The sequence below is a fragment of the Hippoglossus hippoglossus genome, chromosome 10, assembly GCF_009819705.1.
Source record: "Hippoglossus hippoglossus isolate fHipHip1 chromosome 10, fHipHip1.pri, whole genome shotgun sequence".
NCBI lineage: Eukaryota > Metazoa > Chordata > Actinopteri > Pleuronectiformes > Pleuronectidae > Hippoglossus > Hippoglossus hippoglossus.
The window spans coordinates 1385076-1412605 of NC_047160.1; the positions used below are offsets into that span (position 1 = coordinate 1385076).

A 27530-nucleotide genomic window follows, 5' to 3' on the forward strand; every position below is an offset into this window, starting at 1 on the left:
AGGCTCTAAGAATTCTATCTGGCACACTAACAGAACCATTATACTTGATGGTTTTTGAATTTCTCATTTAAACTTTTGTATGGCTCCTCTTGACTTCCTCCTATGCACAGATCCATCCAACATTCCATGTCATGATTCCTGCTATGATGTTATAGATTTAGTTTGAATGCAAACAATGAAACAAATTGAATCAATGAGTGTCTGTTTGTCTGTCTGCTGACTTTATTTTGATTTAGTTAGAAATACTACTTTTCTTAATCTTGAACTAACTTCAGCATCATCCTCTTGTTCCAACTCTAAACCTGAGTCCTGATCATGAGCTCAACCCTGTTAAGACTTGACTTGTGTCCAAAATGTCGTCTCACAAGGAAGCACAAACACACAGCACAAACGTACACAAACGGGCGAGCACAGACGGTTGTTACTGAATAAAACATTTGAGACACGAGTACACAGAGTTTGTTACCAGCTGAAGCCAGGCTGCAGGAGCGGGCTGGGCCTTGATGTGCAGATGTGACGGGGAGCTGAATGAACAGCGGGAGACTTTCTCCTCTCAGTGCAGACACTCAGATAGCACTGTCTGTCTCACGTCACACAGTCACTGCGAGACAGCAGTCACACACGCAGACAGACAGCCCAGACAAGTCCAACATTTGATGTTGTGTGTGTGCATATGAAGAACATTTAATGGTTTACATGTTGCCTGCTGTATGATTTACAGGAAGTGACAGACAGTATTTTTCAATTTGACCTTTTAGTCTCCATACAACTGTCTGTAAACCAATAATAGAAGAAATGTTCTGATTATTTACCTCAGTTCAAGTATCAACTGCATGCTGTAAAAATACATTTAAAATCTTAACATTGAAATACATAGATGCTATAATAGTTAGACCTAAGTTTTGAAAATGCATTAATTATCTTTCCAGCAGAGAGTCAGATGTTCAGACTGATACCTTCCTCATGTCAGCCTGGTAAATAAGAAGCTCCAGCCAGCAGCCAGTTAGCTTAGCTTAGTTTCAATATTTATAATAGAGGAGATGAAGGCTCTGTTCAAATAAAACAAAAATACACCACAGCTCCTCTATGTATTTGTTTGTCATATAACATACAACTGTACAAAAAGTAGAACTTTTCCTTTGATAACAATGTTATCAGCAAAATGTACAAAAAGTCGACAGTTCAGTTTATCGTTATTTACTGTAAGTAAGCATGTTACAATGATAATAACTTTATTTTTTTAAATGATTGATATAATGTAGATAATAGACATAATATCATGTAAATATTCCAGTGCTTCCTATTCATGTCTGTTCTTTTCAATGGATGCAGTAACATTAGTTATGTACATATTAGTTATTAATTATTACTATCATCTGGGCTACTCATATTTGCTCTGCCAAACTCATCTGCTCCTCTCACTGTGGGGGGAGATGCATCCTAGAAGCAGCTGTTTATGGCTTGCAGCGCTCTCTCTCTCTCTCTCTCTCTCTCTCTCTCTCTCTCTCTCTCTCTCTCTCTCTCTCTCTCTCACATTCAGTTCATAAATTTGACCCCCCGTCATGAAAATATCATCTACCTCCTAATTCCAGAAACGTCTGTCTGGGAACAGCCTCCCTGGGAAGTGCTGTGTCAAATTTGGTGGGATTTGGACACGTGATAAATTCTACATATAAATATATATATTTATCTTTATATATTAATCTTCACGTGTCCAAATCGCATATATATACAGTTACAATCAGCAATATTCAACCCCCCAAATATTTTAAGGATTTATCAATTGAAGTTTTTTCAAAGAGCAAGATTCTGCTTCGGATGACTTCTTTATGAGTTGAGTGATACATAAAATCAACACAGAAAATGCATGATGTAGTATTTGTGTGTAACAGTATATTTTGTTAAGATAGCCATGTCACAATTATTCAACCCCTATATAATATTGTTGTTTTTAAAGCTGTCTGACAGTTTTTATGGCCTAGAGTGGAGTTGAAACATAATTAAGCCTTTGGGAACTCTATAATGATCCTTCATTTGCTTCAGCTGTGATGCATATATAAACCCCACCCTTGAAGGTATTCAAGGTGAGTTGCAATCATGGGAAAGACACAAAAGCTGAGAGAGGAGATTATTTCATCACACCTGAAGGGCCTTGGGTATAAGAAGATTTCCCCAAAAAAGTATATTCCAAGAGACACCATTGGGAGCATTATAAGGAAGTTTAAAACTTATGGAGCAGCTTCAAACCTGCCTGGCCGTGGGAAGAAAGCCCAACATTTCATCAAGGGCCCTCAGCAACTTAATCAGAACAACTAAGAGAAACCCCTGTGTGACTGCAAGACACCTACAGGATGACCTGATGAAGGCTGGTACAAGTGCTTCAGTGGCAACTATAAGACGTGCATTGAATAAACAAGGACTTCATGACCGGACTCAGCTCTTGACCACAAGGAACATCAAAAGTCGACTAGAATATGCCAGGAGGAATTTGGATAAGACGACTGAGTTTTGGGTGACAGTTCTATGGACTGATGAAACCAAACTGGAACTGTTTGGACATATGGACCAGCGGTATGTCTGGTGTGCGAAAGGCCAGGCTTATGACCAGAAGAATACCATCCCCACGGTCAAGCATGGAGGTGGGTCATTGATGATGTGGGGCTGTTTTTCTGCGATAAATATCTTTTGTTGTTTAATGAGGTTTTTTGTCATTTATTGTCATTATCTTTCATCCACATCACTATAATGTCTTTTGAGGTGAGGGGGTTGAATATTTCTGATTGCAACTGTATGTATATATATATATATATATATATATATATATATATATATACAAACCGCAGGTCAAAATTGCCACCAGGTCATATTGATAATTTAATTATTTTTATTTCACCATATCAGAATGAGAGAAGTACACACAGTTAAATCTTCACTGCAGATAATCCAGGTGCAGGTGCACTACTTTTAGAAATGTGCTCATTAGCCTACTCATTAAGGGTATGCAGGTATATTTTTGTCACAGTACAATACAGGGGCTGTAACTGAAATAAGAACAGAACACAAATTTGACCCACACACCACTTTTTGCCTACCACAGATTACCTGAGAGCTCATTCACCACACATGAGCACAGATCTCAGGAGGCTGTGGAGGGTGAGGGAGGAGCAGCAGCAGCAGTCCACACACTCACATGAGCATCAGGGGTTACACTGAGAAAGTCTCAGGTTATAATGCCCACAGTGTACACCTGCATGGATGATAATGATAATAATTGGATGTTTAATAAGCCAGTCATGGTAGAGAATACTGCAAACCACTGGAGCCAATCATTCAACACAAGCTCACCTTCAGTGCTCTGCCTGAACTGACTCTGTACTTCATTTATCTTCTGTCTCACTGTGGAACAATACAGTGCAAAGGTTTCCCAAAATATGTGAGTCACCCTTAAAGTATCTGCAGTATGAATCATCTAATTATGGATGTGATGTTTCTGTCACACAAATAATAATCAATCAAAACTCTCTTTCTGGGTTCTCACTTCCTAAAGATGAGTGTGTGTGCGTGTGTGTGTGTGACTGAAGGAGAGTAGAGAGACGGCCTGTGTGACTGAAACAAATAGCTCAGCTGAAAATCAAAGTCAGTGGTGTGGCTGCATTTTGCTTTCCTGTTCTCTGTATAATGCAGCCTTTTGCTTTCTGAAAATGTTTGTGTTGCTGACAAAGCAATAGTCAGTTCCACACGTCTGTACTTTATCCTGCAGCCCACTGCACACCGACGGGAAACTCCTCTCTGACCTCACTGTTTTAAATTAGCAGTTACTATTTTACTGTAAAATATGAACTTTCTCTCCGAGCCAAACACAACACTGATGATGTGGTGATCTGACAAAGTGGTTATCAAGGGGCTGTGTTAACGTGTTAAAGACAAAACTGTTCAGATGAATAAGGCATTATTAAATTATCATCATATGAATAAATATAGACAAAATAGCTTACTAAATATAACCATGGAATGAAAAAATACTTATTGCTGGTTATTTTTAATTCCACCAGCTGTATTACTCTATGTTATGTTATACAAATGCTATGCTACATCACGTTTGTATGTATGTTATCTACCAACATGTGGCTGATATCAAGTTTGGCAGAAAGTCACAAGTCAATCAATGAGTGAGATCACAGAAATAGAGAGTGTGTATACGAAAAGTGAAAAATAAGACACTTTTAATCAAATGTGTTAAACTGGGTTAGAGTCAACAGAGAGTGCTCAAAGGTTGATCAACTCAGATACGGGATCCGGAGAGTCCAGTTCCAGAGGCAGTGAGGAAGAATGGCTGGCAGACGGAGGTGAATGGATGATTCCCATTAAAGAGAGACAACAGGATACAGTGAGGTGGGCAGGCAGGTATGAGTTGGGACTGACACATGGTTGAGAGGTTGGCCAAAGCATTGAGGTTTTGTGATGGTGGAGAAGTGGTGGTCGAGCTACTGACTGAGGCAGAGCAGGTGTGCAGAGGAGATGGAAGGAGAAACCCTGGATGAAGCGTAGACTCAGGTGTGTACACAGGAAATGATCAGGATTTTTTTTTAAACAAGTCCTATATGAATACACTTTTCAACATAACGATGTATGAAAGGATTTACAAAGCCTGATAGTAATAACTTCCTCTGCCAGATTGATGTGTCCTATGATCCACGCCTCATTAAAAATGCCCAAAAGACAATTCAAACTACAATGAGGGTTTATTGCTATTTTAGGCTACAACAAAGTTTCAAGCTGAATGACTCACTCTGCCTGTAGCCAAATGAATTAATGCTCAACATGATGTTATCAAAGACTTTAGCATTTCATAATATCTTACTTTTCAGAACATTATCGTCATTGCTGTTTACTGTTGCCACTTCTTGCCAAGTCTTGCCAGCGCCGAAGCTACAAATTGTTTTGTCTCATGCAATGGAAGCCATTCTTCTGGTATCAAGGTCTTATTATACATCCATTCATGTACCTAGCAAATATGATCTACTAAGTATAGTCAGTCAATCACTCAGTGGATAAATGGACAATACAAACATAGTGTGCAAATCTATCTACTATACAGTACCTTAAAAATTCCACAATGCAAGGAAGTTGCTCTCTGCTCCCAATCCCACAGTGCTCTGCACTTTATAAATGAAAACATTACTGGTGACAGTAATGACGCAACAAAATGATAATTAATTAGAGTTTGAAATCTAAATTTATTGCCGTAGTTCTGGACACAACGCATTTCTCCTGTCTCTAGTTTGATCTCAGATTTGGCTTGAAGCATTAGTTACCATCGTAACAGAAGCCCAACTATTTTGGATTATTATTTTATTTAACCTTTGTTCCAGCAGGAAGTCTCTCAAGAAACATTTTATTTCTTTACAAGAAAGACCTGGAAAAAATGGCAGATAGTTGTCTGCAGACAGCCCCCCCCCCTGTTTTCCCACTCAAGATGTAAATCCTGCATGACACTGAGAAAGGTGGGTATGTATATTGGCTCTTTTGAACCATATTTCTAAATTAACGAAGAAGAAAAGTATCAATGTTTCAGGAAATATTTGAGCAAAAGTGATTAATAACACAAAAACATTTAACCAAGCAAAAACAGAACAACACGTAAAAGGGAATAGCAAACAAAAAAACAGAGTGATATTGTAATTGTCAAAAGCAGTTTTTATTTCACCAGTTTTACACAGGGTTAGAAATGACAAGTAGATAGGTGGCAACAGAAATAAAGATAAAATGCTATTTTCATTCTGAAGTCCAACATTATTAAATTTACGATTTTCTTTCGTTTTGTCAGCTATCACAGAAACACAAAATTCATTACAGCATGCCTTAATTTGAAGTGCTATTACAGTTTTTCATGTCATACAATCTGGTTATCTTCACTCTAGACACAAATTCTTACTTTTTTTTGTTTAATAGTGTTTAGTCTTTCTTAACTTTGTTTACCCCTTTCAGAGAACTGGTATATTATTATATTATAAAGCTATATCTATCTCACTTGACTAATACAGGTGATAAGTATCAATCAACAACAATACACATGTATCAGACTGGTACAACCAGGAATGACTGAGCACAGAACTATATATATTTGTTTATATATACAGACTAAATTATATATATAAATATATATATATATATATATATATATATATGTAGTTCTTTAATAACAATTTATTGCAAATCCAAGTGGGATCATTAACCTTTAACATTTATTCTATGTAAACTGTGGTTCAGTGTGCAGTAGGAACTTGGGTATTATGAAGTCACTCACACCTGTCAGGCATTTCCCATTGCAGAGATGATTCAACACTGACACCTTGTGGAATTCTACATACATTACATGTAACGATATTCTCGTCTTGTAGTAGTAAAAATAGCAGTGGCAGTAGTAGCAGTATTAGTAGTATACATCCTGATGTAAAACTTGCATTGTGCTACAGTGGATATAAAAAGTCTATACACATCTGTTAAAATGCCAGGTTGTTGTGATGTGATGTGACCAATAAACTGTACAATTCAAATGAAAAACAAACTGAAATCTTTGTCCCCCCCCCTGTATAATCGGGATGTGGCTGTGTTCAGAATTCACAGTCAAACTCCGTCAAACTCAGTCAGTACCGACCTGCCATCAATTAAAGGGAATTTAAATTAACCACAAATAAAGTGCAGCTGTTCTAGTAGGATTTTCTTGACATTTACTTGTTGCATCTTACTCATGGTCCACAAAGAGCATACAAAGCATCAAAATGATCCCATTGTTGCATCAGTCAGGAGAAGGGTGCAAGAAACAATTTCACGGCATTAGATTTGATATCATTGAATGCATTTAAATCCATTTTAAAAGACCAGGAAATAGAATCACTGGGATGTCGGTATTGACCAATGTTGTAGGTTGTTTGCTTGTTTTGCAATTAATTATTGTTTTATGTTGTAACTTTGTTTGTCTTGTTTCTTGTACCTGGTTTGTGTTGCTGCCTGTCCTGGGAAAAAAAAGATGATGTACCATGGAAAACAGTGAAGACTCAACAAGTGGAGAAAACAGTGACATTACCAAGAACAGGACATCCCTCCCTCCAATATTGATGAAAAGACTAGAAGAGAACTGGTCCAGGAGGCTGCCTGGAGGCCTACAGCCACTTTAAAAGGAGCAGCAGGTGTTTCTGGCAAGTTCTGGGCTATGGGGTACAGTGGCAAGACTGAAAACTGCCTAAATTCAGCAAAATCCTTCATCAAGTCTCCCAAAAGCATGAGGGGAAAATGTGTTATGGTCTGATGGTCAGACCAAGGTTGAAATTTTTGGTCATAATTCCAAAAGGTTTGTTTGGCACAAAAAAGAACATCACCCACAGTGAAGCATGGTGGTGGCAGCATCATGCTTTGGGGCTTTTTTTCTTCAGCTGGAACATTAGTCAAGGTGGAGGGAATTATGAACAATTTTGGCACAAAACCTTCAGGCCTCTGCTAAAAACCCACGACAACGACCCAAAGCATTCCTCCAAATCAACTAATGAATGGCTTCACCAGAAGAAGATTAAGGTTTTGGAATGGCCCAGCCAGAGCCCAGACCTGAATCCAATTGAAAATCTGTGGGGTGACTTGAGGAGGGCTGTGCACAGGAGATGCCCTCGCGATCTGACAGATTTAGAGCTGTGCCATGCTGATAGCATGGCACAGATGTGCCATGCTGATAGGCTTCTACACAAAAAGACTAAATGCTGTCACAAACTCAAAAAGTGCTTCAACAAAGTTTAAGTTTAAGGGTGTACGCACTTATGAAACCACATTATTTCTTTCCGCTTTAAAAGGTGGAAAAAATTCTGATAGGATTTATCTTACTCTCTTTTGTTTTTTACCTCACAACATCTTGGCATTTTAACAGGGGTGTGTGGATTTCTTTTATATCCACTGTATTCATTTTCCTCCTGCTCTTTCTCTCTGTTGGGCCTCTGTTTATAATATCATAAAGAATACAGTCTATGACTGCTATACATGAAAAATGTCCTGAGAAAACTTTTGTTGTGATTTTGGCTGCATGAATAAAATTGATTTGACTAAAATCACAAACTGTACTTTTTTGTCTGCAGCACAACTTCAAGTGTTTCAACTTTCTTCTGTTATTATTGAAAATTGTATAATTTGATTTGATGTAATTTTAATAAAACGGGTAAACTTTATATTGTGACCTCTTCAATCTTGTTATATTTCAGCAACTTTGACCCTGCCTCATTTTGGCCATGTAGACTGCAGTAAATGAGCAGAGGTAGTGCTGATTACAGTCAAATAAATCAGTAATGGTGCAACATGTCTACTTTACAAACAAATCTGCACTCAAATATCACATATGAGATATATCTTCTTTCTCTGGGGTAATATTCACTCTATGTGGTGTTCTCTGTCACTTTGTATTTGGTATGCTTTAGGCAGCATCTGCCATCCTTCAGAAGGATACTGATTTAATTAATGTGCTGAAAATACTTTGCATAAGAAAATCTAGGCTACGGAGTGAGTGTGACAGGAGCTGGTGGCTCATTAGCTATAGTCATTTAGTGGATTACTGTGTAAATAAAACACTCACCCACTCTGGAACCTTTCATGTTCCAAACAGATTCTCCCCACTCAGCAACGCAGCCACTGAGAAACCAGCTCGGGTAATTTCACCATAGTCAGATATATTCCTGGGGCCAGTGCGGGCGGCACTGAATCCTATTTGAAACTGCTGGCTGGGGATGAACATAAATATAGTCAAATTTATTTTGGCAGTAACAACAGCTGATTATGCCAATCTGAGGTCACAAAAACGGATGTTGAGTCAATGCGTATGCTGTCTGGGCCCCTGGGAGACGGCATTCATCCCACTTTGGATGGAGCGGCTCTCATATCTGAATATGACTGATATTATTAAACAGTCAAAACCATGACGGTCGAGAGTTGAGACCAGGAGGCAGAGTTTCAGTCTCACTCACTTCTGTGCACATCTAAAACAGTGGAAACCCTGTGGAAACTGCGCCTGCCCCCGACCACCTAAATGAGTTATATCAAAAGTAAACAGAGTCGGAGTAATACATACAAACCTAATAAAAATCAACACAACTACAACAACAATAAAATATTAAATTTGGACGATTGAATATTTGGTGACTCTTCTAAACCATGATCTGATAACTGATCATCACATTGATTTATTGTTATGACTGAAACCTGGCTCCAACAAGAAGAATATGTCAGTTTCATTGACTCAACATCCAATGCTCATATTGATACTAATTTTCTTGGAAGCACAGACAGAGGTGGTGGGGTTGCAACGTCAGATTGACCCTTGACCTACATTTAGTTACAGCTCATTTGAAAGCCTCAGCCTCCTGCATCCAGGCTGAACATTTCTGAAACTCCTGGGGAGGGAATTAGTGTCCTGAGCCCAAACGGACTGGTTTCCTGAGTGTCTTCTTTCAAAGGAAGCTTGGTGCCATCATAGTGAGTAGAGGTTGTGTGAACAGAAAGTTTGGTGTTGTGTGATTGAATGTGATCATCTCTCCTGCAGCCTCCAGGTAGGATCTCCCTTCCTACCTGTTGAACGTTGAAGTGAAGGCGGGTCAAGTCCATATGAGGGTGTGGGCACAGGGCCTAGTGAGGAGTGAAGGGTGTCACTGACCAATAATGGGACTGATCCAGATGCAGCCGCGGGGCGACAGAGTGGCGTCACAGAACCCAGCGATGATGGTGGAGGTGATGGAGGCCGCGCAGAGCCAGGTAATGTCCCCCGGGTCCTCTCCTCTGGTACACACGGTGGCTCGGCCCTGCTGCTGTGGCTGAGGAGCTGCTGCGGGTCGTTTCACCTGCGGCAGCTCGGGGTGGCGCCTCCCCAGCTGTTTGGAAACACGTGTCGGGCGACGTGCTCTGAACGGGACTCGTGCTGACTTGTTGCTAAAGTCGCTTCATCCGTCGCGTCGTGTTCTCCCCGCGTCTGTCTGTGTCTCCCGGTTTCCTCCCGGAGCCCCGCGGCGGCAGCAGCTGACTGGCTCCAACACCTGCCCCCCCCCATACCCCTGATGACGCTGCTGCCGCCATGTTTCCTGCTGTGGTTCTCCGAGGAGGCCCACACTCACCCCGACGCTGCTCCTGCTCCACACAGACATGTTTACACTCTAACCCTAACCCTGACACAAAGTTTGTCAAAGTTTGTAACACTACAGAAGAGATGGACTCGAGGGGATTCAATCAAATTCGATCAAATGCAAAACAACTAGTGACTGCACACCACAGTTTGGTGGTGCTTGGTGGTGACCTCATGTTGCGACTTCATAGTGATGTCGTCATTCCTTGAGATTCCATGAGATCATCATTGTTTGGATCTATATAAGCTTTAGTTTTTGTCTATAGTCCTTTATGCATGACATCTTTTATCATATGACGTATGACAGGGACTTATTTTCAGCTTCAGCTTGTCTCTCCATTATTTGCAGAGATACCTTCGAAATGTGCTTCTTAGATATTTCTGTTGACCATGGCCTTTGACTGATCCACTCCATAATGTCATCTGGAGATATGTGCCCAGTGGTGACCTTTTTTCCCCTCACCAATAACCAATGCTTGTTAACCAACACCTCAGTATTGAGTTGTACCTCATTACTGTTAAAAGGTAAGAAACAATGTTCTATGTAGTTATCAGGGTTTTGACATTCTTAACATTCTCTAAACTGCAGTGCAACTGTTACAATTATAAGAGTTTTGCAATTACTTATCCTAGCACATTTAAACGAATTACAGTTTAATCTGTTATGTGTTCAAGTTCAACTTCGAATTTGTCTTAACTGTTCTTATCAGAAAACCACCATTGTAATAGTGTCCATTTAGCGCCAGTATCTGAAAAAACTCAATCTATACCCAACCCTAATCACAACCTAATATATTAAAGTGTAATCCAGTTATATATTAGTATTAAATCTACTACTTCAACATACATCTGCTGCAGTGTACATGAATCAGAATAAATTGGCTAAATTCAGATTATCTGTCACAGGTGCTGTCACTGAGGATTTGTTCCCTCTTTGTTTTTCTGTCAGGTCCTGAACCTTGAGCGGGTGCAAGAGCTGGAAACCTGGCTGAAAACCACAGACACAAAACTGATTCAGGTCAACGGCCAGAGGAAGTATGGAGGACCACCTGAGGGTGAGAAGCTTCTGCTGCTCAGTGGAAATACTTTAGCTCAAATTAATAGTGCCACAGTACAGAGAAAAGTTGCAAATACTCGTGGATGTAACAGAAGTGACACAAAAATCATTTCATTTGTCATTTAACTTTATTTCTTCAATATACGGTGCAGTTTATCATATATCCTTTAAAGAGGCTGCTGTTGCTGCAATTGATATTAATGAGAAAATCTTGTGCCCTGATCAAACTAGGGGGGAAAGGATGCATCAATCCTCACTTAAAAACAGAATACTGTTATATCACCAAGCCATTAAGGTTGGACATTTTAGGTTTGGACATAGCAATCTGTCAAAGTAAAAGTCATGAACAATGTCGCTGCTTCTGGTCCCTCAATCTTCATAGTTATGCATGAAGGTTTTTTGTCGATCAGAAATTGACTCCAAGTAATTTTTTATTAAAGGGCAAAGAGTAGATCTGTTTCCATTACATTAATGCGTTATTTACATGTATTCTCATTGGGTGTTCGATAGTTTTAGCCTTTTTCTTTTATGTGCAGCCCTGGTGGGTTCAAGCTCACTTGTGAGCAAATACAAAAATAAACATTAAAATATACTCCAAAGAAGGAAGAAGTCAGATTTTCATAACTTTAGAATAAAACAGGCACAACACTTTTCAATTCCTACTGTATATTGATATCAGTATACAAATGCAAAATGGGGTTTACAAACAAGTTAGATACTAAACAGAAATAAGTTGATTATCAAAAAGGACAAACTAAACTAAAGAAAAGACATTGTAATTAATGAGTCAAATTGTAATTAATGACTCAGCAAAAACACTTACAGCCTCTCTGTATCATCCACAGTGAACTGGTAACAAGTAAGAACTTAGGACAATACTTACAGTCTGTGGTACTGTGAGCACATTCGGTTCCAGCAGCGGAAAAGGTTTATTATTCCCTCTGATGAGAATCTATATCTTCCATAAAGATACTCATCCGAGTAGTTAAAAGGATTTAGCTTGTCTCTGAAGACCCTTGTCTTCCTCAGAATCTCTAACAGTCCACACAGAGCTCTATGTGGATGTCAGATTTCAAAGGGATTGATTGATTGATCTCTTATCTCGAACTTGACCTGCTTCAGAGATAGTTAGCCGTTCAGCATAAGTTACCATGGTGATTTACCACGATAAGAAAAAAACGGGCTTTGCAAATCCTGCTTCGTGATACAGGCCACTGCAGGGATCTGCTGAACTCCTGCTCCATTAAGAGAGGAATTAAACTCCATAAGTGCAGTGGTTATTACTATGGTAGAAAGAGAGTCAAAGGAAAGTCCACTTTCTTCCATTGGATTTTATTACTTTACTGAAACGTAGATCAATAAACTTACAAAGGTCATATATTTCCTGTAAGAATGCAGATTGATTAAGTCAGACTGTAATACTTACAGTGAATTATGTTAAAGAATAAAATTAGAGTATTATTCTGCATTTAACATCCTGACCTGTGCACATGTTCTTATCAGGATGTGTATCATCTTGAGGTAATGCTCCTTTTATAATGAGACATTGTTAGTTTTTGCTGCATTAACAATAATTTCTAAAATGGAATAATGTTTGAAATTCAGCAGTGATCATATATGTTGTGATGCTCTGGTAAACTTAGTGCATGATGTGATACTTAATTGAGAATGGTGCTAAAGTAAATGTAAGTACTCTTTAGATGCCTGGAATCGTAATCTATATTTAAAAAGGTAAAATAACTGCAGCCTGATTCTTTAATGGAGATGTTAGCTGACAAAGTAGTAAATCCAATGCCTTAATTATTCACTTGACCTGATGAGAAAGTGTACCCGGTGTACCTTATGTAATGATGAGGCTCCCATCTGTCCATGTTGCTGTCAGTGTGGCAAGGCCCCATCCCAGGAGCCAACTGTGAGATCTTCATCAGCCAGATCCCACGGGACATCTACGAGGACCAGCTGATTCCCCTGTTCAGCTCTGTGGGGCCTCTCTGGGAGTTTAGGCTCATGATGAACTTCAGCGGGCAGAACCGTGGCTTTGCATATGCTAAATACAGCTCATCGGCTTTAGCTACTGAAACAATCTGCATGCTGGATGGCTACATGCTGGAGCCCGGCTCCTGCATCAAGGTCAGCCAGAGTATAGAGAAGAGACACCTCTGCATTGAAGAGCTGCCGGCCACCACCAGGCAAGAGGACCTGCTGAAGGTACAAGGGCACCGAGTTACCTTTGTGACAGTATGACAGGAACTCATCAGCCACTTAATCAATCAATCAAATTTTATTTGTATAGCCCATATTCATAAATCACAATTTGTCTCACAAGGTGTGACATGCTCTGCCCTAAACCCTCAACAAGAGTAAGGCAAAACTTTAGAAGGTACACTGAGCCAAAGCTAATTCAGCCTGATACAACAGCCCTGTAATAAATCCTCAGGACTTCTGCCAACTCTTCATTAATTATTGAAATAGTCAATAATAATAAAAACATAAATTGTAAGCCTTGCCGTCCTTTTTTGTCCTTTAGTACCACTGATCACCAGGTGTCAGGTTGTTACCATGGAAACATAGCTCCCATGCATCATTATCTCTGCCAATGATGCGTTTGTCTGTTTAGTAGGCAGGATTACACAAAATTGATTGTATGGACTACCACGAAACCTGGTGGAAATATGTGGTACGGGTCAGGAAAGAACCCATCAAATTTCAATGCAGATCTGGATCAGGGGGCGGATCCAGTACAGGTTTTTTTTCACTTTTCCAGTGTGAGATGTTTTTCAACATTTTTGGTGATTTCTCAAAGAATATTTCATAGATTTTGATTTAAAAATCAGGCATGTTGGAGACACTAGTGTGTGCAAATCCAGATCTAGTGAATTTAAATGTGGTTTCTTAAGGGGACTGTTGAGCCTTGTTGGAGGTATGCATCTCTGAAATGAAAATAAAAAAGTGACTCATGAAACTCATTTATTTGTGCAGGTTCTGCGTGTGATGGCTGAGGGCGTGCAGAAAGTTTCTCTGACAGCTGGGCCTGGTATCGAGGGGGTGTCGGCCACAGTACGCTTCTCATCCCACTACACTGCTTCTATGGCCAAGAAGATGCTGGTTGAAGGTAGGTGAGCTGATGGAGTTAGTGGATCGCTGTAAACATGTTCCCATGTACAGGATGTTGTCCACTTCTCCTAAAATGTAACATCATTTTTATATATTAATATTTTGTGTATTATTGTGTTTGTCTAAACTGGATATGTTTACTGCCTGTGGTGCAAATTTAAAAGAAAAGAATAAAGAAATACTGACTATGAAGGTAACTGATACCCACAGAGCAGGAGGCGGCTATTAGGAGACAGCAATGTGTTGTCAGGTAGCGGCCTTGTCAGTTTGTAATGTAATGAATGAAAGGAGGTTTTCAGGAACTGTGGAGTTCAAGTTGAGGTTTGGAAGAAAACTGCTCATAGGATTGTTAGAAAGTAAACCAAACCCCTGTTTGTCTGCAAAAGAGCAAGATTTATCAGACTCTTATATGATGGTGCACTGTACATATGTATTCTAAGACTAATAACCATTAGTTATTATTATCCAGCATAAAAAAGTCCTCAGGCTGTGTCTATAACTAACAAATAACAAAGTGTGTTTAGTAGTAGCAAGAAGAGATGCAACAAATTAAAGTATTATTTTTTAGATTAAAATGGTTTTAAAGCATCCTGTTAGGGATGACAGTTTCTATGACTTTCTGAGTTATTCTCAGGTTGAGTACAGAACAGATGTCTTCCTTACTGCTGTTCTTCCTCTTCTTCCTGTGTCCAGTGTTCAAGAAGCAGTTTGCACTGAATGTCTCAATCATATGGCAGTCGAGTGTGAAGCTGCACCCAGATGAACCGCTGACTCCTAAGAGCCTCCTGGCATCTCCCCTGAGGCCGCCATGCCACATCCTGAAGTCTCCACAGCCCTCAGTCCTGCCTCCACGCCTGGCCTCTCATCCACCCACCCCCCCAGGTTTCTGCAGAGCAGTGGGAGGACCCACTGCCGTTCTGCACCCTCACTGTCCCCACCACCTCACATTTTCCTCTTCGCAGGGAGATGTAGTGCCTGTAGAATCCCCAGTGATGCTCCTGAGTAAGGTGTGTGAGGTGACGGGGGTTGGTCAGCCACGCTATGAGATGTACTACACCCACGCTGGAAGAAATGGATTCCTCCACTTCACCTACACAGTGTGTATCCCCAGGATAACCACTCCATTCAAAGGGCTGGTCATGATCTTGCCAGGACCCACTGCCAGCACCGTGCAGGAGGAAGCTCGGCAGGCTGCAGCCAAACAGGTCCTGCAGGGAATTTACAACAACCAGGTCTCCCAGTGACAAGCTCATCAGACGAGAGCAGGCCTCCTCCTGTAAGCACTGTTCAAGACAAATGTTAATGTCGAGGTTTGTTAGTTTATTTCTGCATGTTTTTATTAGAATAATAGTTTGTCTTGTTTCAAATGTGTGGTTTGTTTAATGCATGCTCTGTGTGTTAGTGTTGGATTGTTCCTCATTTTAATAAATGAGAATTTAAAAAGAATGCGATGGTGTTGCTCTTTTATATAGACGTGAGTTGGATGAAAGATTAACTTGTGCAAATAAGACTAGAGACCCTGACAATTTACCTGTAACACAGCACATACTGTTGTATACACAAGTCCAGCTATTTTCAGAGGTTCCATATTAACTAGGTAGTTTCCTTTTCATTATTCACAGGAATTATCAGAATTTAAAAATAAGGGTTCTGTAAACTGCACCCAGCCAGACTTCCTCCTTTTTTGCTAATGGGTTGGCAGAGGTGGAGCATGAGGTTCCAACCCTTTGTCTTCAGTTGTGGTAGAAGTTGGTGCCCTGGCCATTGTTTGCAAGTTCTTTGTGATATCTCATTTAATAAAATCTGAAATGACCATTTAAAGAAATCCTGTCAGGGATTATATTTTTCATATTCATAGTGATGTGTGGTTTAACTCATTTTGTTAATGATCATCTACAAGAGTCGGTGCAACCAATTTACAATAAGGGAAATGTGAAACTTAACTCATCAGGATATTAGCATGTCCCTTTCTGAAAGAATTAAGTTAAACCAAATAAAGAAAACTAAATCTCAGCATGGCTCGATAAAAGTAAGCATGCAAAAAAAAATTTTTCATTGTCAGCAAAGCAATCATGAAGTATTGTGAACAATGATTGATTAATGTGTTTATTTCAGACACTGGACAGAAGGAGCATGTTTGATACATAAAGTGAAGTGTTTTTGTTAAGAGTTGAAGTTGAACTGCAGCATCTTATTTACTAACTACCTGAACCCATTACATGTGTCAGACAGAATCCTGAGCAGATGGAATACAATTGTACAATGATGACACAAAGTGAATAAATGTATTTCAGACCCATTACATATAAATGTCTTTCAGACCCATTACATTTTACAATAGGTTTATCATATTTTATTGGATGTTATCTCAAGACAGTTTTTTAAGAGGCACATCATCTAAGACAGCTTCACTGCTTTTGGCTTCATGCTCTGTTACAGCGTGTAACAGAAGCACCACCTGCTCCATGTCACACCCATTGAAGTGGCTGCTGTGAAAATGAGTGGATGCTTGTTCTCAGAGCTGCACTTGTTAACATGTATTTCCCCTCTACCATGTACTACGCGGGTCGCGCTTGGGTGTGACAGTTGTTCCTGGGCGGTAATGTAATAGCAGTGTCCATGTATAGCAGTTGAAGTGTGAAAAGGAATATACGGTAAAAGGAAATAAATGTCGTGTTTATTACGTTTAACAGTACTGATGTCCAACATGCTCTGTAAAGGACTAGACAAAAAGTGATTCTGCAGAGCGTCTGTGTTGACACCCATCAGATGTTGTAGAAGTTCAGATGCTGTTGAATAAAGCAATATTTAGGCCTCAGACGTCCTCTTCTTGATCTCGCCAATAAGATCTGCTCTGGAAATATCCAACTGGAGAGAAAAGACACAATCAAGAGGGAGTGAGATTAGTACTGAACCATCCTCTGACCAATATCACTCAGACAGTCAAACCCCAGTACTGTATATCTGACATAACTCCCAGGCCCCTGTATAGCATTCTGTTAAATACCAAGGCTAAGAGTAGGTGCAATGGATAAAATCCTATTTATGGTGTGCACCATTTCAATGGCAACAGTGAATTCTCATGGAAGACAATATTATGTGGACAGACTGAGCAGGTAAATTCTCTTCTGACATTGACATTCTTTTCTTAATTGACTGAGAAACTAGTAACTGGGAAGACTGTTCACTTTTAGTGCCAAGCTCATGATGCACTACATGGTATGAAGAGCAAAAACCCAGCAAGGTTATCAAACAGCTTTGTCATGATTTGACAACAATTTAAGTGTTGACCTTCATTTGCTCTCCAGATTGGCACATCCTGACTACTGGACTGGATAATATAAAAGTAGGAGCAGAAAAGCAAGTAGCTGAACTTACTACATAGGGTTGGTGTTTAATTGATTTATTTTAATGCAAGTGTTTAATCACATAAAAATCCATTAATACAAATAATCCCAACACCTGAAATGGTCCAATACAAGCACAGATGTTAGAGGGGGAGTTACAGCTGTACATAAAAATCCCTGCACTGTGTATAGTACAGGCGACACTGGTGAATTTGGTTCACATTAAGCAGCAGCTACACAGTGTGTCAGTAACACTGCACACGTGTTTGGTAACAGTGATAGAAACTGTCAACAGTGAAGCATCTTTTAGGATGCTTTTTTTAAACTTGTACATAGGGCTGGATATCATTTATGAAATGAGTTACTTATGTGCTAATAATGTACTGTTTCGTCTTCATATTATTTTGTCTTTAGCATCTATGTGTATTTGATTCTATTTTCAAAAGTGTGTGTGTGTGTGTGTGCGTGCGTGTTGTACCTCCTCTCTGGTGGCCACAATGCGTAGTTTGATCACTCCATCTTTAAGCTCCTGTTCTCCCAGTATGGCCACCAGGGGGATGCCCGACTCCTCACAGTGCTGCAGCTGACTCAGCAGTTTGGGGTTCTTCTTGTACATAACCTCTGCCTGGACAGAGAAGTCCATTACTATTGTACTTTCTGTCATTGTAAATATTGTACATTTCTATCACAACTTATTTCCAAGTTAATCCCTTCTAAATCACACACCTGTTTAAAACCACCACTGCGAAAAAAAATACAAACTAAATATCTAATATCAGACTAGGTCATTTTAAACCCAATCAGTTGATCATATCAAAATGGATGTATTTTTGGTATAATTATTTGTCTCCATAAAATAAGACAAACAAACCAAATGTAATTATCAGAGGACAGACTGTCAATGCCTGCCCCTCAAGGGATGAAGAGGACTAAGTAAGTGGGTAAGTAGCTATGAAACATGTCACACCACGTTAAAGGAATCAATAACCCTCAGTGATATTACATTATATTTCATTTAGCTTACGCTGATTTAAGAGCGACTTAAAATAAGTGCATCAACCATGAGGGTACTAACCCAGAACAACAAGAATCAAGAAAGTTACATTTTCTTCAAGAAAGCCAAACTACAAAGTGCTACATGTACGTGCCATGTAAGTGCTACTAAAGCTATTTTATTCAAGGTGTAGTCAGAAGAGATGCGTTTTTAGTTTGCGGCGGAAGATGTGTAGACTTTCTGCTGTCCTGATGTCGTTGGGGAGCTCGTTCCACCATTTAGGAGCCAGGACAGCAAACAGTCGTGATTTTGTTGAGTGGTTAGCTCGCAGTGAGGGAGCAACAAGCCGATTGACAGATGCAGAGCGGTATCAAACAGCCAATTGTTTTTAAAAACACACATTTAAATTTGGCTGAATTGAATACGCAGGCACTGTTGCAATAGACAAAGGGCTGCTGTTTGTGTGTGTGTGTGTGTGTGTGTGTGTGTGTGCGCGCGCGCGCAGAATGTGCACACCTTAATGCCAGCATTCCAGAGCTCGGTGATGAGTTTGAGTCTCTCCTCCAGCAGGTTCTTCTGAGCAGATGCGACCATCACCTGAACCTCTGTGGTACGAATCTTCACTGCTGACGCCTGAACAACACAACAATGTTAGAGTCCGGACAAACACACAATACATCACTGTCACACTTAACAATTTGAGGAAGACAACTCAAACAGATTGGCATTAGTGTGTAGGATGTAGTGGCAGCTAGCGGTGATGCCGATTGCAACCAACTGTTTAATGACAGACAACCCAAAAACATAATGTGACCGGCCGTGTCAACAGTGCGGCCATCCAATAAAAACTAGAGCCCAGGGACTACAAGCACTATAAACAGTACAAGTGTTTAAAGGAGGAGGTTGTGCTGGACGAATAAAGACCATTCCTACATCACCCCAAGCATCTTTTCTGCTGCATGTTTTATAAAACACATTTCAGTCAACATCTACACCGATACTGATATATCTGTAATAGGCTAATATTGATATTAAAATAAAACTGTCTAATTGATAGATCAGTCAATTTCTAATGGAGACATTCTGTAGAATCAGAGTTTGTCCATTCCATTCTGGTCTACTGTAGAATCATGGCACTGAAACAAAGTTTACAAGGACCGTATGATTCTGAATACAAACAAATGAAAACATAATTAGGAATATTCTATTTCCGCCAATGATTTCTCTATATTCTACATAAGGGGACTTTATAATTGTCAGAAGAAAGAAGGTACAATATATTTTGAATTACCTCAGCCTTCTGCTCCATGATGGAGAAGATCCTCTCGATCCCGATGCTCACGCCCACACACGGCACTTTCCTGCCCTTAGGGTCGAACATGCCGACAAGGCCATCGTAGCGACCCCCTCCAGCCACGCTGCCTACACTGACACTCTCCTCTGAAGGGGCCCCGCTTTGGGCTTCTTTGGAGACTGCGGCCACACCTGCCTGAGTTAGCAATGCCTCGTAGATAATTCCTGTATAATAATCCAGTCCACGGGCCAGACTGAGGTCAAATACCACCTAGGGATGTAAGAAAAAAAAATACCTAAGTACAAGGTACAACAAAGTATCAAGTAGAAGGTATGATGAAACTAATTCAATGTAAACAAACACTATCCTTTAATTATTACTATACAACTATAATGCATGTCTCACCTTGTCTGTGACCTGGAAGAGTTGCAGGTAGCTGAAGAGCAGCTTGATGTCGGAGAGGCCAGCGCAGGCATCTTTACTCTGAGACATTTTCTGGTCCTGAAGAAGGCGCTCTGCTAAGTCCATTCCACCTACAACACAAAGTTGCCTATTTACACATGGAAATTCATTTGGAGTTGTGTTTGTCCCCACTCAATGAATTGAACTCGGAAGTAAGAATAAACCATTTTTAGTCTCTGACGGCTCCCTTTCTGCCTGCCCAGACTGGGGGTGGCAGCTTTTCCAATTTTATTTTATTTTAGCAGCTCTAAAACTCCAGAGTAGTGTGGACTCCAGGAGTATCCCTAGTAGTTGATGCGTTTTCAAACGAAAACGTTGAAATATGGGTTTAGCATTAGTTATGCTGCTAGCCAACAGGTCTAGACTGCTGTGGAAACTCCCATGCTGCACAGGGCACTTCTCTCTTTCTCTGTCTGTCCTCATTCTGCATGTGTCTGACTCCAGAGCTGCACGATACAGACCTGACACTTCTACTCAGTCTCAACCTTGTTATTGTCTCCCCTTATCACCTTATCATCATAATTGTTGTAATTTGATGCTATACAAAAATAACTGAGTTAAATTAAATCTTGTTATGCGTTTCTAATATTCTGCTTCCCTCATTTAACAAAATGGGAAGGAAATCTTCTCAGTATAATGTAGTCCAAAATCATCGACCTTTAACTATGAGCTCGGGAATAAAAGGTATCTAAATTTAAAACCTTTGGACGATGTCAACAAAAACTGACTTCATAAAAGATGATAAAATCATAAAATGACCTCTGATTGTCCGCTTTTGTAAACATTAAATCTGTCAAGTATTACAGTACAGCCATCATAAATGTATTGCAGTAAAAAAGTTCAACGTGAAGGAGGTACCAAGGACAACTCCAAGTAGTTCAAAAGTGTAGCGAAGTTACAAGAGTAAATGTGATCGGCAGACAGTTTCCATGTGCCTGCTGTCTGTGCAGCTGACAGGTTAGACAGGTCTGAGGCCAGTGAATAAGTAAAGGTTGGAGTTGTTGAGGATCAAATAGATGAATGGTTTTACTCATTCCAATTAGCCACTGATGTCTTGGATCTTGTGTGAATTTAGACTCACCCTTCATACTGACGTACTCCCCAATCTGGTCAGCAACCTCCTCTGACAAGCCCTTCTCATTCACCATCTCCTTCTTTACGTCCTCCCACGCCATCTAGAGGAGGAGCATGAAGAATTGGGTCAGAGTCAGACAGCGACTGGTGAAATGTGAAAGACACTGTATTGAAGGGTGTCTTGCCCTCATCATGCCAATAGTTGACTTTGCAGTACATGCATATCTACCTGAACTTGTTTCTGTAAATGAAGAAATCAGTGAGTCTAGAACTGCAAAGCTCAGTATGTGCGTAGCAGTAAGTCTCAGTACCTTGTCCAGTTTATCCACAGTTGAACAGATGCTACGAAACTTGTCATCTGGAACACCACACACAGCAAACATACCATCCAGAATACGTCTGTCATTGACCTGGAAGCAGAGGTGATGGTTACAGAGCTGACGCTTAGAAGTCATACAACATACCAGTCATTCTACTTAATTGATGTGGCTAACCTTGATACAGAAGTCTCCGAGATCCAGCTCACTGAGAATTTCATGGACAATCTTCAGACACTCAGCATCTGGAATCATGGCATCATACTGCCCTGCTATGTCAAAATCCTGAAGCACACAGAGGACAAACATGATTCATTTAAGTTGTGCAGACAATGTTGCAGCACGTTTTTAAGCGTATTTAACCAGATTCCTATACATCTAACAAATCAGTAAGCAACACGATGGCCAAGGGCCCTGCCAGGATCGAAAACACCAGAGGCTTACTTACACATTGATAAAACTCTCTGTAGCGTCCGCGGGTCATGGCTGGGTTGTCACGGCGATAGACCTTAGCAATGTGGTAGCGCTTGATGTTGGTTATCTTGTTCATTGCCAGGTAGCGGGCAAAGGGCACCTGAAAGAGGTTGTGTAAAGGAAAACGCCACTCTCTGCTTTGGAAGGATAGAAACATGCAGGCAGCACACTATAAAAAGGTAAACATGTCAAAATGATTGTTTTCAAATTTACATAAGTCAACATCTCAGTATTTCTGAAATTAAAGCACAGAAAAATCTAACTATTGGAAATCTAAAGAACAAGCTATCAGCTCCTCTTCTGTGGAATCATCTTCCAGTTTTAGTTCGAAGGTTCTCTTTCCTCCTCTTCATCACATTAATGTCTCATCAATACATGTTACCAACTTGACATCTTCCCTGGAGTCCTTGTGCTTTATCGTTGCAGATCAAGGAACGCTGCTGCGGCCACATTCTGGATTATAATCTTGGACCGTGGTGGTATCTGATAGAGTACTGTATTTATGATTACAAGTAGGGGGCAGCAGTGGCTGAGGGGGGTAGAGCAGTTATTCTCTAACCAGAAAGTCGGTCAGTCTTCCCCATCTGCAAGATACTAAAACCCAGAATTTGCCTTCATAGAAAAAGTGCTGCCCATAGATTTACTGTATGAATGAATGGGTGAATGGCAATAAAATGTACTGTAAAGCGCTTTGAATGGTCATCAAGACTAGAAAAGTGCATTATAAATACAGAGCATTTACCATTATTTAGATTTACAATATGCTTACTCACATATGATACCATTATTGGCGATACCGCTATCATTACAATTGTCATTGCAGCTCCCTTCATCTCTTCGGAACGACCTGGTGTTCTGCATTAGTTGTTCGAAAAAGGGTTATAAGTACTGACCAAGCTAATAATATACAACAATTATAATCATACATGCTAATGATTCGGGTTGAAGATTAAAATATGGATCCTGTAGGTAAATACGTTAAGTGTGGGGTTCTGATGTCTATCAAATAAAAGACATCAGTAACGAGTGTGTATAAATATATAATATGAATATGAAGGATACAGTGAGGTCATATCTGAGGGACAGCAGCTCTCCTCCTTGGTCTTTAAGGTCATAGATGAGCTTGGAATCTTCTCCATATTTCCCTGTCAATGTTTCCTACACACAACAGGAACATGAATCAACTTTCAAATTCGTATGCCAGATAGGTTTGATTGTTTGTTTGCTTTAATTGTGTTGAAAATCTACCTTCAGTTCAAAAACAGGTGTGTCGATGGTCTCTGCTCCGTGACGTTTGAAGCAGCTGGTGATTGTGTTGAAGACCTTCTCTCTGATGGCCATCTGCTTGGGGTTGTAGTCCCTTGTTCCCTAAGAACGACAGATATTCACCGTGATCCGTCCTATTTTACCCAAATATGTTAAAGAAAATCAGTGAATTAGGTGTGGGACACACTGCCTGTGTTACGTGTGTGGAACAGCTTGATGTTAATTTCAGCGCCCACATTAAGATTAGACATGGGCGCTGTAAGACGGCTCTAGTCAAACTTTTAACTTGCATTATAGTTTCAATGTCTAGACTTTATCTGAAATGTCAAAAGGAGAAAGTGGAGGCTGTGTGTGTGTGTGTGTGTGTGTGTGTGTGTGTGTGTGTGTGTGTGTGTGTGTGTGTGTGTGTGTGTGTGTGTGTCATCCAAGATGGGTACATAGGTGGGGCTACAACTGCAGTATTGCTGAACTGGCTAGTTGCATTTACTTATATCTTATGAATGAAAGTAAATTTTTTCATTCTTGAAATGACAAACATTGACAAATGCAGCTGATATTTTCTAAACTGAATTGCTAATGATGATGCTAGTGATGTTTGCTAATGTTTGTTAGCACTGAATTATAGTAAATCAGTACACCATCTTTGTAATGGCATTGCAACGTGAGCCTATATACTCACTTATGCATTCATATGCAGGTTGAACATGTATACCTGCATTAATGTACTTCTATATCCAAATAAGTTATTCAGACACAAATCTCAGTTTAATACGAGATCTGTTGACACAGGCTTGTTTTTGGTGTGTGTAATATGTGTGTGCTTTGTGTGACAAAACAGCAGCCTTACCTTTGCTGTCTTGAGGACAAACTGATGTTTTCCATCATCACCTCCTAACCGAGCCTTCAGTTCCAGCAGTTTGGCTACCTCTTCATCAATCTGCAGCAAACACACATGAAGATCAGAACTTCCTACAATACTCAGGCACCATTAGTGAAAAACCTGTAAAATTACAGAAGACATCTTATTACAGCAAATTCTGCCCAAGGCCTACCTGAGCCACAGTGATCCCCGGAAAAGAATGGAGAAATCGGACATGTGATGCAGTCCGAATGGCCACCAGACCAGAGCAAGCACGAACACAAAACATGCCCAGCATGTCCATTCCACAGTAAGGTGAATATTTAAAAAAACGTTTTGCACAAGAAAAAATTCAGGAGTACATCAAAATAAATGGTATTTCCCAGGTCCAGCCCAAGCAGCGAAACCCAATGGTGAGTAGAGGTAGAGTTGTGCAGTAACGTCCAGGAGTGTTGGATTCCCCAGATGTTAATGATGGTGGTGATGATGAGGGTCAAGGAAGGCAGGGGTCACCCAGAGTCAGGCAGGAAGAACAGGAGAAAAGTGGTAAGCAACCCTAGCACTAGGGGAGGGCGGGGCATGACGCATCATCATCATCATCACAGCATGGAGGATAGAACATGAGATGTACCAAGTCAATCAAAGCAGCCAGCCCAATACAACCCTCACAAACACACATACAAATTCAGAGAGACACACACAGGCAGACAGGGCTGTGTTCTGACAATTGTGTGTATGTGTTATATTGAGTGTATCTACTGTGTCTGGCAATTTAAAGTTTAGTCCAGAAGATTGCAGAAAACAACAAAATTACTGTGACAGGCAAAACCACAGAGGAAGATGTAGCGCATGACTCCCAACACATTTCAGTTTCAAACTTAAACTATTAAAGAGTTTGTCTCACACAAAACTGGCTCCTACTGCAACTTCCTCTCTGATGTACTTCAGTAGCAGATCCTGAACATTATGAAGAAGCCGATATCTTTTTTTTATCTTACTGCTGAGGTAGATCCTGGCACATTAATATTCTTAACGTTAGCAGATAATAGAGACAGCTTTACATGGTTGGATCTATTTTTCATTTGGTCCTATCTTGACAGATCTTGTCAAATATTAGGGAGAAAACTGAAAAAAAAGATGAACTACAAACTCATAATTTCTGCCAATCAACATGCTATTTTTGCGAGTGAAGAAGTCAATGGTTAACATTTTGAAAGATAGTTTAAACCCCTCGTATTAGAGTTGTCAAATAAAGTTTATTCTAACTAGTTTTGGAGGTTAGCTAAGGACCTTTCTACCTCTTTCAAATGACATAGAAACAAAGTGTCGGCAGCTACTCCTACGTGAAGGCTGCATTAATACGTGAATGTGACTGCAGGACAAACAGCGTGTGGAGCTTGCTGAGAGAGACCAGGACCTTTTCTAAAAACATGGCTCACAGTCAGAGACATGAAATGCTGACTCACTTATCACTGGACACAAATCCACCAAACTCTCAGCCTCCAGTTAGTTTGACACAAATAACAGAGTCGACCTCGCTTTAGAGAAAACAGCACATTTCATAATGAGCATTTCACTTTTTAATTCCAAACGTAAGCCGAGAGCTACCACCCTGACATCTTCCAAAAAACCCACTTAGGAGGGTCATATTTATTATTTTTTGCAATTTGTGTTAAAGGCTGAATGTACAAGAAATAAATATACACAAAGGGCAGTTGTGCAACTTTTTCTATTCAATGCACAATATTCAAATTAATATCAATTCATATTTACAATGCACAATATGTAGCTTCTCAGTTCCACATCATGTTCTGCAGAGGAGCTGCTACTGCAGTACAATGTTTTTACATATAGGCTTTGATTTGAATATGGCCACAAATATGATTATTGCCTTGTATGAAAGAAGTCCCTTGTACTCAAATAAATACCAGTACTACACAGTATGAAGCCGTGCATCTTCCGCTCTTGCAAATATTTCACAATAAAAAAACCTTTTTAAACAAGGGAATGGATTCCATTAACAGAAACGCTGGAGTGCTTTTATTTTGAAAAGGCATACAGAAAGTGTTGCAACCATTTCTTTGTGACATAAATTCATCAGAAAAACATTAAAACTCAGGTAAGATCATTTTCTCGGTTTAATCTGCTGTGAACCACAATGTTTATCTGTTTATGACACAAATGTATTAACATAACTTCCCGAACCCGTTTCAAAGTGAAAGCACTCCAGCGTTTCACTTTCGAAATCCACTGATTTGTTCCAACGGGGCTTTGATTGTTATCGACAGACCGAAAGATGCGCATCTTCAGAACGTAGAGTCCTGACATTTAGTTTCGTACATAAATGAAGTGGCACGTACCGGTGCTGTTAGCTAGCTAGCTGTGTTACAGATGCCAAATGGACACGCTGTTCACCGCATGCTCAGACCTTACATCAGCATCAACCCTGAGTACTGACCTGCTCTTTGGTCGCCTTCTCCGACTTCAGCTTCCGGACCACTTCGCCTTGGGTCTTAATGGCGTCTTGTATCTGAGCCTTGTCCTCCATTGCTTTTCACTGGTCTGTGTATCTGACGATTTTCACGTCTCAATCAAGAGTAGCAGCTGTCAAGTCAGTGGTGGTGTAAAGCGGAAACGGAAATATGTGAAACTTCCGTTCCATGTTTTTTCCAAATAAAAGACTTATTGATGAAGATGTGACGCCACAGTCCCTGAACTACCAGAGACTGTTGTTCTGGAAAACACATTTCTCCAAATTGGTTGGTCAAATGTCAAAGTGATGAAAAAAAATATCAAAATAGTAAAGACACGGATGGTCACTGTTGGACATTGAAATCCAACTCAACCAAGACATGTAACTTTTTAATTTTAATTTTATTAAGCTTATTATTTTGGGCTATAACAATTATCCAACTGAAACTGCAATACAAATGTCCATCGTCTGGTATCAAGATACAGGAAGACATAAGTGTGGTCCCCAAACTGTGGTCCCCAGAGCCGCTTTTATTTTGCTTTACTGCCAAGTAAGAAGAACCAGAACAAGAGCCCCGCCCACCACTGTGCCACTGTGCGCGAGTTCCAGACCCAAACAACAGGAGAACATGGCGGTACAATGTTTACAACGA

At 40.1% G+C, this 27530-nt stretch overlaps 2 protein-coding genes and 2 long non-coding RNA genes across 7 annotated transcripts; 2 read left to right on the plus strand and 2 right to left on the minus strand.

Moving 5' to 3' along the window:
- Positions 1 to 2677: 2677 nt before the first annotated feature.
- LOC117769722 lies at positions 2678 to 20579 on the plus strand. The gene is made up of 3 exons (XR_004615287.1): positions 2678 to 2792; positions 4549 to 4554; positions 20569 to 20579. It is a non-coding gene; the product is annotated as an uncharacterized LOC117769722 (long non-coding RNA).
- Positions 4064 to 9792, minus strand: LOC117769719. 2 transcript variants are annotated; one of them, XR_004615284.1, is made up of 3 exons: positions 9686 to 9792; positions 8612 to 8756; positions 4064 to 4533 (listed from the first exon to the last, which is right to left on the minus strand). It is a non-coding gene; the product is annotated as an uncharacterized LOC117769719 (long non-coding RNA). The 2 variants fall into 2 exon arrangements; XR_004615283.1 differs by lacking the exon at positions 8612 to 8756 and having other exon boundaries at positions 9686 to 9789.
- dnd1 (DND microRNA-mediated repression inhibitor 1) lies at positions 9615 to 15759 on the plus strand. The gene is made up of 6 exons (XM_034598806.1): positions 9615 to 9783; positions 11054 to 11062; positions 11100 to 11202; positions 13087 to 13412; positions 14184 to 14316; positions 15012 to 15759. The coding sequence occupies exons 1-6, from the start codon at positions 9691 to 9693 to the stop codon at positions 15560 to 15562; spliced, it is 1215 nt and encodes a 404-aa protein (XP_034454697.1). The 5' UTR covers positions 9615 to 9690; the 3' UTR covers positions 15563 to 15759.
- Positions 16755 to 27051, minus strand: hars (histidyl-tRNA synthetase). Of its 3 annotated transcripts, XM_034598792.1 has the most exons (15): positions 26864 to 27003; positions 24599 to 24967; positions 24394 to 24483; positions 23529 to 23648; positions 23343 to 23438; positions 22255 to 22380; positions 21984 to 22091; positions 21801 to 21899; positions 21497 to 21590; positions 20359 to 20486; positions 19951 to 20223; positions 19176 to 19292; positions 18144 to 18290; positions 17015 to 17186; positions 16755 to 16845 (listed from the first exon to the last, which is right to left on the minus strand). In XM_034598792.1, the coding sequence occupies exons 2-14, from the start codon at positions 24707 to 24709 to the stop codon at positions 17127 to 17129; spliced, it is 1569 nt and encodes a 522-aa protein (XP_034454683.1). In that variant the 5' UTR covers positions 24710 to 24967; positions 26864 to 27003; the 3' UTR covers positions 16755 to 16845; positions 17015 to 17126. The 3 variants fall into 3 exon arrangements, with proteins under 3 accessions (XP_034454683.1, XP_034454684.1, XP_034454685.1); XM_034598793.1 differs by lacking the exon at positions 24599 to 24967 and having other exon boundaries at positions 26864 to 27051; XM_034598794.1 differs by lacking the exons at positions 16755 to 16845; positions 17015 to 17186; positions 18144 to 18290 and adding an exon at positions 18500 to 18640 and having other exon boundaries at positions 19141 to 19292.
- Between the last annotated feature and the right edge of the window lie 479 nt (positions 27052 to 27530).